Raw genomic sequence first — 14418 nt, 5'->3', positions numbered from 1 at the left:
AACAAGGGCACTTTCTCTTGTGTTCACCAGTGCGTGGCATTATTTGTGAGCATGTTGGCACACAATACACAAATACGACTATGCCCGATCCTACCTTGTCTTCATAGCTTCTTTTTAAATATTACTTGTCTCATATTTATTAAATAGTTGTTCCTGTTGACACTGTTAAATGATTTCACCTTGGTTTTGTTGCTTGGTGATGGGTTATTTTTCTCAAGAGTGGATTTCATCTGGCCTAGTTTCTGTTTCTGCGTGCGTGTACACGATGCAAGCACGTAAAAGCCTCCACTTACATAAGTGAAGCTATGATCAGTGTGAGCGAGCAGGCGGGAGAGGTTTTGTCAATGTGACGCGCTGTTATTGTTGAATGTGGGTTTTCTGTATTGACATATTTGCTGTCTGCCCTAGATGTGGACAATAGACCCTCTGTGGCTGTGGTCACACATCAGTGCCAAATGAAAGGACTTCATTAGCATTTGCGACAGACCATACTAAGAAAGGTTAGCATGGTACAACACATGCAAAGAATAATGGTTTAGTTTGTAGTGTTCCTGAGTCAAAAGTGGCAATATCGTTTCCACAATGCCAGTTTTTAATCCAGTGCCACCTGAGGGATCGAAGGTCACGGGCATTCAATGTTGGTTGGGCAGCGATGTCTCCAGATTCTCTGAATCTTTTGATTGTATTATGGAGCATACATGATGACAACTCTAAATCCCTTGCCATTGTGTGTTGGAATATTCTTAAACTGCTGGACTATTTGCCCACTCAAAGCGATGAACCTCACCCCATCCTTTAGGGGATGCTCCTTTTATGCCCAATCATGACACACACTTGTTTTCAATTAACCTGTTCAACTGTGGAATGTTACAAACAGGGTGCTTTATTTGTTATTTTTTATTTTAGCATCCCTCAACTTTCTCAGTTTTTTGTTTGCCCCTGTCTGAGCCCTTTTGGAACGTGTTGCAGGCATCAAATTCAAGAAATTCATCAGTTTGAATTTTGAACATTAAATATCTTGTCTTTGCAGTGTATTGAATATAGGTTGGGGAGCAAAGTGGCTCTGGCCGAGTCATGGGCAGAGAGGCTCTTTAGAGGTGGTTATTGTGTAAATTACTATAAACTGTTACGTAACAGTGGGGTGGAAATGCAGACCGGCGAACAACAGAGAACAAATGATTTACTCGGTTGTTTAAATTTCATGCTCTTGGGCTCTTGGTATAAAAGCAATGAAAAAGTCACTTTTGCATAATACAGTGGGTACGGAAAGTTTTCAGACCCCCTTAAATTTTACACTCTTTGTTATATGCTATATTGCAGCCATTTGTTAAAATCATTTAAGTTCATCTTTGTCCTCATTAATGTACACACAGCACTCCATATTGACAGTGAAACAAATGTAATTGTTGACATTTTTGCTGATTTATTAAAAAAGAAAAACTACACCTTCATTGGAGTCCAGCTGTGTTTGATGATACTGATTGGACTTGATTAGGAAAGCCACACCCCTGTCTATATAAGACCTTCTAGGTTTTTGAATGGCCCAGCCAGAGCCCTGACTTAAACCCAATTGAGCATCTCTGGAGAGACCTGAAAATGGCTGCCCACCAATGTTCACTATGCAACCTGACAGAACTGGAGAGGATCTGCAAGGAGGAATGGCAGAGGATCCCCAAATCCGGGTGTGAAGAACTTGTTGCATCATTCCCAAAAAGACTCATGGCTGTATTAGCTCAAAAGGGTGCTTCTACTAAATACTGAGCAAAGGGTCTGAATACCTATGGCTGTGTCCCTTCTTTTTTTTCTTTCAATATGGGGTGCTGAGTGGACATTAATGGGGGAAAAAAATGAACTTTAAATTATTTTAGCAAATGGTTGCAATATAAAAAAAAGAGTGAAACATTTAAGGGGGTCTGAAAGCTTTGCGTACCCACTTTATGCCCCCTTTAACTAATGTTAAACAAAACAACAAAAACACTCAACTTTGGGAACAAATGGCCCATTTTTTGGAATATGCGTTGCCAAATTGCGACAAAATGCTAAAGTAAAAGCAAAACACCCCCAGAACGAATGATTTGATGCCTGTTGAGCTAATGTCTCACAAGATTTGCTTGAGGTCTTGCTCGATGTGCCGGCAGCTCACATGACGTTATGGATGGTGGTGGTTCCAACTGTTTTCGGATTTCAGAGGCATGTTTGGTTCAAATCCAAATTCCAAGAGCGCCGTAGCATTTGCATGAAAAACTCCACTGCGTGCCCCTGGAGTAGTGTTTGCCAACCCTTCTTGCATCAAGTCATAGATTTTATATTGAAAAAGCACAAAAATGTCACCAAAAGTATCCGTGCTGAAATAATGCTGATCTTGTCACAATTGACACACAAATATACTTACGCAGTGTGAAATCTGGGCCTGTTTAGTTGAACCCAAAGCTGCTATTCCATTGTATGATTGGCAACAGGTGGATATACAGGTTAACTATACCTTCTGCGATCTAGCGCAAGTGCATTTAATTGTTGTGCCTGTCACTATATGTCGCTGGCATAGTCAGATGAACAAGGATACTTTATATGTAGTATAGACTATATGATATATATATGATATATATATATATCATATATATATATCTATATATATGATAGACTACATATATATATATGTAGTCTATCAATTCTTAATTTTCAGAGCAATTAAGTGAAATTGGATCATTTGGTTGGGAATCCCTGCCCAGGGGACTTGTCATCAGAGCACTCTTATTGGACGTTTAGTCAGGTGACGGCGACGCTATGACATCACTGGCATCATCAGTGCTTTTCTGCTTATGATTTCACCTTTGATCAGCTTGTTGAACAAGTCCATCATTTGACTCTTTCAAAGCATTCACAGCTATATTACACTTCCTGTATTCATGCAATGAAAGGTATTAGTGATATGTTTTCAAAACGCCCACATCTTGCTTCATATTATTTCCTTGAGGCCAGATACATTCGAAATACTTGTTTCCTTGTCGCTTCTAAGAGCCAAGGTTATGCCGTCATATAAAAAGATGTCGACGTCCACGTATGCACACTAAACTGTTTGCCTCATAAATTTAGATTTGACGTCTTTTCCATCCGGTTTGGTCGTCTGTCCCGGAGTAACCCGAGTCGGTCGTCTCGTGGCCTCGTAAAAAAAAAAAAAAAAGCAAGCCTTGCCTCTCGCCCTTCACAAGGAGGGGAGGCGGCACCGCTAGGAAGGGAGAGGCAGACTTCTGAGGAAGTCATGCAAACATGAGGGAGCAGCAGAGCGAGCTGCGTCTGTTTGACCAGCTGATCGTTCGTGCCAGTGAGAGGAGGGAAGACGAGGAGGGGAGGAGTGACCGCTGATACGCCACTAATCTGCATCGGCGAGCAAAATCTGACGACAGAAACAGCAGCTGCAAGACACCTTTTCCCTGCACAGGATGGGAAGACGGGGGACGAAGTGACAACGTTCAGAGGGGACGAAGCATAAACCACATATTTTTAGAAGCCTCCCTTGTTTGAAAGAGGAAGAAAGACTTAATAGGAAGAGGAACCTGTTTTTATTTTTTTAGTTCTTTCCTCAAAACCTCGTGCGGCAATGTCCTGGCTGTCTCCGGTCCAGTGGGCCAAATGGACATGGTCAGCGGTGACGGGGGGCTCGGGAGATGACGGGCGCAGTAACGACAAGTAAGAGACTCACACTTAGAATTGCGATGACCCCTAAGTATAAAAATAAGAGAGAGGCCGATAGGCTACAGGTAGGCCTGGGTAACAAAAATATCTCATCTGGACTGGAAATACATTTCACTCTTTGTGTTGATGTTATGCCTGAGTCACCCTGACAGGTGGACACACACACACACACACGCACACGCACACACACGGATGCTGAGGTCCGAAAGCAGATTGTTTCCAACCTTCTATTCCAAGATTTTACTTTTGAATCTTGGCTGGATTACTTTAGAAATTGCAGTTTTGTCTTACTCATCTTTATGTGCTCCATCGAAGTCCAAGTTAAAGTGGATGTGTCTGTCTCTGTTATAGTGTGTGTAAAAGAAGAGGTGCACGGTGTCATAAGTTTGGTTGCAGAATATTTTAGGGGGGGGGGGGGGGGGTTGATGGGGGAGCCACAGTTTCCAATCCTTTCGTTCCCCTTCCAGTTTCTAAGTAACCATCCAAGATCGCAGCCATTGGGGCCATCACTGGGATGGGCGCCAGTGTGTGTGTTGTGGGGGGGGGGGGGGGGGAGTATATTCGGGTTTGCTGTGGATGTTGCAAGCTAGTATCAGAAGGAGTGCGGTTGGGTTTTGTTTCCGGCAGCTCTGTTCCGAGGACTGTTTTTCATTCAAGTGCGGGTGTTTTGATGTACTTTCATGCGTGGGCGCACTTCGCGCTTTGCCACATCAACTCTCACTCTTTCACTCCCTTCTTCTCAACGCCCACCACAACTGTTGTGGAAATTAATTTGGCCTCACCGAAAGACTGCAAGTGTTTCGTGTGTGTGCTGGGACAGTGTGTCCTTATCGAAGGGCAAAGGATGCAAGTGGTCTGCTTGGACACTTGGCTTTACTTCCTCAACTCCCCCCTTTCTCTGACTTCCGACTTGAAACAAAATAAACTTGTTTATTTTCAACGCCCCTGTCTATTGTTTTTTTTTTTTTTTTTTTTTGTCATTCCAAGAAAAACAAGTAAGCCAAGGCCCAACACTGTTAATTCACTTAGCATTAAAAAAAAAAAAAAAATTGTGTTTTTCTGCTCTATGCTTGCTTTTTTTTTTTTTTGTCTTATGTGAGTGTTAAGATACAAAAAAGTCAGCAGTAGGAAAGATTCACGCATCAGAAATTTGGCTTGGAGATACATTTTCCGGCATGTCTTAGGAATGTTTGAGAAATGTCAGCGATGACTTTCAGACCTCATGCCCAACACATGTGCACCTATGTAAGTGACAAGATAAATGCGTTGTGTTATTTCTCTGAGCTTTGATGTGTTTTCTAAGGGATCACATTGGCATCGCTAAAAGTAAAGCTCTCACTAACAGATCTACGGCTTGCGGCTTCTGCACAGAACCGAAATGAATGAGAGATTTGAGAGATTTGTTCTGTTCCATACCATGACCAACACAGGCCACAGCAAATCATTGCTAATTTCTCTCCATATAGTTCCGACTCAGAGGGGACCTTCGAGACGCCAGAGGCGGAGTCTCCAGGTGTTGTGAAAATGCTGAGTCAGCTGGACAACTCCTCAGGCGCAGGTAATACTGTTATTACTCAGCTGTTCTTATCCCACTTTCTAATATATCACATCTCTCTGTACTACATCCACACTGATTATTCATTTCTATTCCCCTTACTATTTTGAGTTGTGCTGCTCTGATTGCTATTTACAGGTAATCTTAACGAATCAAACATTTGACTGTGTAGAAAAGGTGACATCCCCTTTACCCATTTATCTTTTCTCATGGCTTCATTGTCTTGTGTTTATTTACTTGCCAATGACGTTTTTCAGGTTGAGGCGCTTATAATTACAAATACATTTTTTATAGTATTTAGCTGACATTCAAACCCTGGATCTCTTGGCTGTGAGGCAGACATGCTCACCACTAGGTCACTTTGGACAAAGGGTTTTTAGGCAATATTTCATTACTTTCTTCAAAGTCAGAAGTTTACATATAGTAGGATTTACTATCACCCAGATGATGATGATATGGCTTTGGAATCTTCTGACAACATTTGAGTTCATTAGAGACACGCCTGTGGATGTATTTGAGCTAGAAACACACGGCTTCTTTGTGCGAAGTCATGGGAAAGTCAAAAGGAAATCAGCCAAGATATCAGGATGAGAATTGTGGATTTGCACAAGTCTGTTTCATCCTTGGGTGCAATTTCCAAATGCCTGAAGGTGACATGCTCATCTATACAAACAATTCTACACAAATCTCAACACCATGGGAATTTTCAGCCATCATAACGCTCAAGAAGGTGACGGCTTCTGTGTGCCAAAGATGAAAGTGCTTTGGTCTGCACATGGGCTGAAAGGATACTCAGGAATAAACCATTACTCCAGGAGAGCAGTGTCCATTATTTTGAGGAAATACGATTTCAGGTGTAAAAAGATTGTCCCACTATGGGAAGACTAAAAAGCCGAAGCAAATGCTGTTCATCTGAATTCTAGTCTGTTTTTAATAGATATGTAGAATTAGGCCGCACCTATTCTACTAGATCCTAAAATGATCCTGTTTCGAGTCTTGATCTAACGGGTCTGCCTTTCTGCCACATGTACTTCAATATGCACTACTTTGTTGAATAAGATTGTCTTTGTTAAGAAATACTAGTGTACTAATTACACGGAAGCCTCAGAGGGTCCATGGACTCCGTCAGTACGGAAACATTATTTTCTGTTTTCTTGTAATTAGCTACGAAAGGAGGCAATAAAGGCCAGTGTTGGTTTTTCTAGGCCACATGGTGCTGTGAACCGTGACTGGGTGGGGCTCCTCTACAGCTGTTCCCTCTCAAAAGGGCGTGAGTGCCTGAGAGCGCCCAAATTCTGGGGCGCACACGAAGTCACACATGAATGAACCTTCAACTGGGAGATGCGCCATTATTCACTCACAGTGAATGTGACGGGGTATTGTGGTTTTATTGTCGTGTGCACTTCACTTTCTACCTGCGTGAATGAGTTTCGTATGCTCCGCACATGAGAAGTATGACTCAACAGAGCTCGGCCTGCTGCTGTGGTTGTTAGCTTGCTGTTAACAGGATGTGAAGGCTATACTGGCAGGAAGCCTGCAGCCGTTTTAAGTGTTCTAACAGGAGAAGGGAGGGTCACCACTTCAGGGTTAAATGCCTGGATGACAAATAAAAGTGTAATAGCCAGTGGACGAGGATGTTTATGGATTTCGACTCAATGGCCATAACATTGGGAACATCTGCAAAGCAGATCCAGTGGAAAAGGCTTAAATTAATAACGCTCAGTTTTGATCGAAACTGTCAAGAGAGGTAGTCATATAACAATTGTACCTGAATATTGGAAACAGCTCTCACTATGATGCAGTGCAGTTGTACACCGCAGCAAACGGCACTTCCATGACTTCTGTGTGTATCTTTGGAAATGCTGATTAATTTTTTTTACTGAGTTTATTTGTATTATAGATTTCAAATATAGAGTATAACACAGCATACAAAAACAGCATACTGGATTTTAAATGCAACATTTTAATGCAGCTCTTGTATTGGATCTTCTCCAGTTCAGTCAAGGTATTCCTAATGAAGTGGACAGTGAGTGTATAACATGTTATATAAGAGCTGTTTTTCTCCCTTTGCTGATATTATAGACCAATTTGTCCACAAGAATTCCAACCAGGATGAAGTTGACGCCCTCAACAACCTGACTGGCTCATCCGACAACAGCAGCAGCTTCGGTCTTAACCAGAACCTCAATCTGACTCTAACACCCAAGGCCTCATCGCAGTCAAACGCTGCATCTCAACCACAACGACCTCCGTCTCTGCCAGTCCACTCCCCGCTAAGCACACCGGATCCTTCAGAGGTGGACGATGAGGCGCCCGCGATCTGCAACCCGAGCCCAGACTCGAACCTCTTATCCAGCCATGACCTCGCCGTGCATCACGACTTGCTAAACGGCAACGTGAACTCTGATTGTGCAAAAGCGGCCTGCTACCCGGAGGGAAGTGTGGTCAGCAACAGCATTATCACGTGAGTAAAGAAATAGAAATGTTCACATTGTACTAACGTGCAGTTACTGTAGACTCCTCCAGCTGGACTGTGACTCACATTTTCAAGCTGAACAAACACAGCTTTGTCTCCAAAGGCTGCTGGGAACAACAGTGAATGCGCGCTATTGTGCGCAGTGAACCTGAGCACATCAAAAGTGTGTGTTTGCTTTTTGCGTATCTCTGAATGGCTGCCAGGTCCACCAGCTCACTGGTTGGACACTTCCTGCACTATCAAACAAGAACTAATACAGTAGCCGTCCAATTTGAATGCCGCTTATCCCGTTGAGAGTTGTGGGGAACTGGAGTCTATCCCAGCTGACTTTGCGAAAGGCAGCCTACTCCCTGGATTGGTCGCCTGTCAATCACAGGGCACACAGCGAAACACGAACAGTCCACACTCACATTCACAGCACCACTGAGTGGGAACAGGAGCCGTGCTACCACCGCCATGCAAGTCATGCGAGTGAACCATCACGAGTGACTAGTAGTGCAATAGTTTCATTTAAAAAGAGTTCGGCCTTTGTGATTGTGGCTCAATATTAAAAACATTAGTCAGTATGATGCATTACAGTTCTAATGTACAACCGCAAAAAATGTCAACTGATAACTTTCTGGAAAGTGCATTATTTATGTAAAAGCAGATTTTGTGTCGGTGTATCTAATGACGTGTCCTGTAGGTTTGTGGTAGTAACACAGTATTGGATGCTCTATGTAGAACTGCAACCAAATACGCTCCAGGAGGATTAAAAAATGATTGATGATTGATTAATAAGGATTGTATCATCATATTGACATGATTGATATAATTGTGAATATGAACACATTAAATATACTGGTGCTTGGCAGTTAAGGTGTAGATTGTCTCCCTCTTGTGCTGTGATTATGTTGTGCTCAGGCAAAAAAATATATATATCAAATCACCCCACCGAATAATAAAGCTTTAAAATAGTGTCATAATTCTGCGTGATGGTATGCGCGTGCAAAACAAGACGACAATGCAATAATAATATGATAGGTTAAAAGTTTGAGATGTACACAGCACAATCACACCACAAGAGGGAGCCATTCTACAGTACAATCTAATCCGACTTTTATTACAATTATAGAAAATATTTAAGTGTTAAAAGCGGAATGCCTGCTCTAAGCCTCGGGTAATGTAAGTCAGGTATATAATTGTATGATGTTACAGTTGTGAATATTTATCAGTTGATATTAACATAAGTGGTAATGAAAAATATTGTCGGAAATTGGAACGCTGACCTCGAGTTCAACAATGAGAATTTCTTCTCCTATCCTATCTTTACGAAATGTAAGAACGTGTCCACTTTTTATTTCACATTTTCTTTTGTTTTTGTATTTACTGAACCTAAACATAAGTATATGTTTGTAATGGACTCGCCAGTCCATCAAATATTCAGACAATGCGTTCTTTTATTATTAATGAGCATTGTCAGCCGTGCACATAACATCTGAAAAATTGCTGTCTCCTGTCAACCTCCATGCGATCCTACCAAATGATGTTCTCCTTTCTCACATGTCACTCAGCTTTTTTCCCCTCTCTGTTCATGTTCAGTAACTCGTGTAAAGTAAAGCCGGAGCGGCCGACGCAGAAGGACCTCAGCGGTCAGGTGAGGATGGCTGTGCTTAGTAGTAGCAACATCACGAGGTTGTATTATTTTTGTATTACTGATGGGATTTCCTCTTGATGAAGGATGATGGGCCACGCTACTGATGAGGAGAAGTTGGCCAGCAGCTCGTGTGTCAAAGCAGACAAGGACCAAAGCAGTGAGCAAATGAATCAATCCATTCTGTAGGTGTTATGACCAGTAAGTAGTCCCAGTACTTTTGTACGGACACACTGGTAAATAGCTCAGTTATTACACCCGTATTGTCCCAGCATCAGATAGCTGTTAAAGTTTAGTCAACATGCTTCAACTTCCTTCCCCACCCCCCCGCGCCCACCCCCACCGTAGCCTTCTGGGGCAAACAATCGGTCGATCAATCCAGGACAGTGAGAAGGTCATTAGTCCTTACTGTCACACATACATCCAACATAAATGATTAACTGCGGCTGCCGTGTTGTGTTGCAGTAACACACTGTTAGTCATGTGCGCTGTGACTGTACAGCGCAGTCGGGGCTTATCTGCTTGACAAGACAAACAATCCGTGTCTTGCCATGTAAACGTATTCACTCGGAAGATAACACGGCAAAGGATCCCTTTGGACGATCAGGAAAAACCTTCACTTTTCAAGAAACCCAAATATAAGTTACATAAGTTCGGTATAAAATTTTTTTTAATGCACATATTAAGTCATGGAAATACAGTCAACAGCTTGTAGTAGATCCACCTTCATGACCATTGTGTTAGGATTATGTTTCATTACAGGTCCCACTTTTGCAAAGCTCTAGTTTATTCGTCCCTAAAGTGAATTGATCTCTTCCAGTCCAAGTCTGCCATGTGACTTCCACACCAGAAGAGCCAGACATCTCCGCACTGGTGAGAAGAACGGCACCTATCTTATTCCGTTTGATTTCTTTCAGAATTTAGTCGAAAGTCACATGACCTTAGCACCAAAGATAAGCTTGGTGTTCCTAAACATTCAAATACAAGTGAGTACTGCCGCACAAGATGGCCACACTTTACATGTCCTATATATTTTGTAACCGTCATTTCAAAGTACTTCAAAATAGACTTGGGGTTATGGGCCATAGAAAGTATTTCTAAATTATTCATGAATGCCAGTTTTCTGTTAATTACACTGCATTGTATTTTGTACAAATCATTAGCACATGTATGTAAGTCCTACATTACATTTTTACAACCAGAAAAATCTATTGTAATGTAGCCTACAGTAATCCATGAACATTTGATCATTGACTATTTAGAGGGCACTAAAGTAGATGGGGGTTTCTTTCTTTTGGTAAATGTATTTTATTATTATTGATAGCAATGGCATATCCCCATAACTCTGCTCAGGTGACAGATGGATTATGATTATCATCGGGGAGATTAGAACGGGCCTTTTATAATCTAAGGAAGGGCAGAGGCGGCATGGTGTGGGGGGGGGGGGGGGGAGGACAAGGGCCGAGAGGTGAACAAGGTTTGGAGAGAAGCAGAAATGTTTGAAGAGACAAGTTTTGTTTACAGTAAAAAGTCATTTGTCCAAGAAATTTAAATCCTTTGTCTTTGGTCTTTTTTTTTTTTTTTTGCTGTTCATGCGCTCACTTATCCAAATAATGGCCCTTGAAACGAGTCTACTCTCTCTCTCTCTCTATTCATATGTATTCAAAAGGGTGTTCCACACGCTACAGTATGTTTAGGTACTGTATGTGGATACGCTGACTTAAGCAACTGTTTGCTTTTCCTCCGCCTCTTGCAGCACAATGAAGATCCGAGTAAGTGGAAGAAGAAATCGGAAGGAAGTGCCATGCAGAAAACGGGAAGCAAGGTCCTGGACTCCATCTGCATCAATGAGGAGGAGAAAAAGGCCGTTCTAACGCTAATCAGAGAGGAGGTACAAACTTGAATCCATTTATAAATTGATGACATTTTCTTCTCTGCGTGCACGTTCCACGTCTGATCACAGCTTTTTTTTTTTTTTTTTTTTTTTTTTAGATCATCACTAAAGAGGCGGAAGTGAACGACTGGAAGAGGAAGTGTGACGACGGCAGACAGGAACTTAATGAGATGAGGTGAAGATGACGACAGGCAAGACAGGCAGACACGCAAATGGCAGACAGATAATGTTTTGGTGCTTTTACAGGAAGATTGTCTCAGAATATGAGAAGACAATTTCTCAGATGATTGGTGAGTAACATATGCATATTATTACCCTAAACCAAGTGGTTATTTTCCACTTGTATTTTATGGCTTGCCTGTGGGAATAATGTGCTTGTGTATTTCCATGTTTTTATGTTTTGAATATTTTCTTGTTCATTGCTTGTTATTAATATTTCCTGCCTTCGCTGTTATCCATTATTTCTCCACTGTGCACGTCTCTCAGAGGACGAGCAGAGAAACAGCCTGAGCTCCCAGAAGGCTTTGCATGCCGTAACCATGGAGAAGGAGGCCGCCCTGACAGACCTCAACTCAGTGGAACGCTCATTGTCTGACATTTTTCGGCGCTATGAAAACATGAAGAAAACCCTGGAAGGCTTTAAGAAAGTAAATGCACACATTTGTCCATTCTCTTCATATCTCCTATCCCAGCATATCTATGTTTGCCTCACTGCTGCCGAAAATATTTTTGCCACCGGCTGGCAACCCGCACTACACCTCTGGTTGGCAGAGCGGTTTTTCCCCATGTGTCACGCCGCAAATCCGTGTCCCGGGAATTCTGTTTCTCGAGAAGTAGCAATGAATCATTTGTTCCTTGAAGCAAAGTAAAAAATTACATGGGCTCGGGTTTCCGTTGGAACGGAGGGCTTCGTTTCTCCGCACAGCAGATAAAGAACGGCGAGCGATGGAGGGAACCCTTGAGCAAATAAATGTATAATTGTCATTTCTCCACAGAATGAAGAGGTCCTGAAGAAATGTGCTCAGGAATATCTGGCCAGAGTCAAGCAGGAGGAACAGAGATACCAGACACTCAAAGTCCATGCAGAGGAAAAGCTCGACAAGTAATGAAATGCCTGAAATGTAATGTGCCATTAACAGGTTTGAGATGCCGCTGTGAAAAAATGACAATTTCCCTTTTTCGCGGTCCACCCCGATCAGGGCCAACGAGGAGATTGCTCAGGTGCGCACAAAGGCGAGCTCCGAGAGCTTGGCGCTGACCGCCAGCCTGAGGAAGGAGCAAATGAAGAACGAGTCTCTGGAACAAGCCCTGCAGCAGAAGGCAAGCAGGCCCAAACGATTACTTTCTGTCTAACGAACACATTGTCATTCCTTCCTGTTTGTGCAACAGAATCAAGAGATTGAGGAGCTCACTAAGATCTGTGACGAGCTCATCGCCAAAATGGGAAAAGTAGATTGAGAAGAGCTCCCGTGACTTCCCACGCATGCCTCCAACCGCTGAGATGCCGAAAGTCCTCCCCTGTGCCAGCTGGCACCTGAAGCTGCCTCTACACAGGTGTCCCCTTCTGCTTCCTGTTCTGAGATTTTGCTAATTGGGACTTTTTGCAAGTAGTCATCTGTTTTGATTGCATTTTGTGGACCCCTCGTGCTTTCGGCCGCCCTGCCAGTGGACAACAACAACAACAATGATGTGCTTGTGGCTCAGCTGAAATTCCCAGTAGCTTAAACGGCGGAATTGTCATGCAACTCCTCCAGCAGTGTGACATCAAATTGAAGGGAGAACGAGGTCGCTTTTGACTCATTGTCAGAAGTACGCTCAGAGAAGCTTACACGAGGGTTGTTTTATGTTAACCAACAATCTGAATAATATATTCTTCTGACCGACTCTCGAGAGGCATGGTATGGGAGCAAAAGTCGTCAAAGCTGCACAACAACAAGCGAGAGCGGTTAAAGGTGGTTCAGGAGGACAATAGCGTCTGAATGGCTTCGGAACGCTTCCCACTGCTTCGCATCTCCCACAACTTCACTACAGCGTTGCGATTGCACATCATTTTATCAGAGAAATAAAAACACGAGACAATCAGTGAGTCCACTGTGAACCGTGAACCCCTATTAAGACTGACATTATGTTTTCCTATTTGACACCGCAGCCTTGGCCAGACACGGAACTCCATAGAGAGACCGAAAAATCCTAATTTGGATCAGCACCAAATTTACACCCTCAGAGATATCTACCAATATACCTTAAAGTTGTCGGTGGAATGAAGGCAACAAGATCGATCAAGCAATATTTATAGTGAAAAACTACAACAGCACTGAGTTGGGCAAAGACCTACACCAGGGTTTAACCAAAAGTTCCATTGGGACTGAAAATAAATGAAAATATTCTTCAATTCCTTCAATAACGTTGTGGCAAAAACAATTGTGGCGTGCTGACTTTTTTTTGTTGTGGTTACGTTACATTAGTAAGCAGGCTACTTCTGGGCTAATGCAAACTGTCTGTGAACATTTTAGTGGGTTTACCTGTCTCCGTTCTGTATGCTTTACACTATGTTTACAACTGCACTCTCACAACCATATTATATTTGAGCTGTTTTTCTATCTTCTCAGACTCACTTGTTGTTGTTGTTTTTTTTTTTTTTAAAGCCTTTTTAATGAATGTGAATGCAGAAGATCTACAAAGAGCGCCTAACATGAAATGAGAGTATATTTGTTCAAATAAAAAGACTAACCAGACTTTTAAGTTAGCCTTGTAAATTCATTCATAGCACAAACCTCAAATATATGACACACTGCCACAATGTCTGAGTCTTATGTTTGCGCATTGAAGACTTAAAAAGACCTTGTGCGTGGAAAAATTAACAAAAAGATACACAATTTCTATGATGGGAAGCTCTTTTGAAGACACAATTTGAAATCAGTGTTCATGTGCAGTTCCTTCATGCAAGAATTGTAAAAAGCCATCAGAATCACATTTTTATCTATTGATCAAAAGTCCAATTTGTTGTGGGTACAGCGAAAGCGGGGAACTTGACACACACATGAGGTATACAATTCTGAACAAAATAAAATGGCGACTACTGTCCAACATGAGACAACTCGTCATTAAATAGCAGGCATACAATATTGGTGCTGTAAACATTAGACCATACAATAAACAGCCTTGCG

At 42.3% G+C, this 14418-nt stretch overlaps 1 protein-coding gene across 1 annotated transcript; it reads left to right on the top strand.

Annotated features, from left to right (window-relative positions):
• Positions 1 to 3234: 3234 nt before the first annotated feature.
• On the top strand, positions 3235 to 13986 carry LOC133399806 (transforming acidic coiled-coil-containing protein 1-like). The gene is given in 14 exon segments (XM_061671700.1): positions 3235 to 3687; positions 5160 to 5251; positions 7331 to 7712; positions 9306 to 9360; positions 9444 to 9448; positions 9450 to 9517; positions 10178 to 10230; positions 11114 to 11248; positions 11350 to 11426; positions 11498 to 11541; positions 11738 to 11898; positions 12247 to 12353; positions 12451 to 12571; positions 12641 to 13986. Coding segments are annotated over 14 exon segments (1458 nt in total). The 5' UTR covers positions 3235 to 3598; the 3' UTR covers positions 12710 to 13986.
• The last annotated feature ends 432 nt before the right edge of the window (positions 13987 to 14418 follow it).

Source organism: Phycodurus eques, chromosome 3 (assembly GCF_024500275.1).
Source record: "Phycodurus eques isolate BA_2022a chromosome 3, UOR_Pequ_1.1, whole genome shotgun sequence".
Taxonomy (NCBI): domain Eukaryota; kingdom Metazoa; phylum Chordata; class Actinopteri; order Syngnathiformes; family Syngnathidae; genus Phycodurus; species Phycodurus eques.
This window is presented reverse-complemented; position numbering and strand designations above follow the sequence as displayed.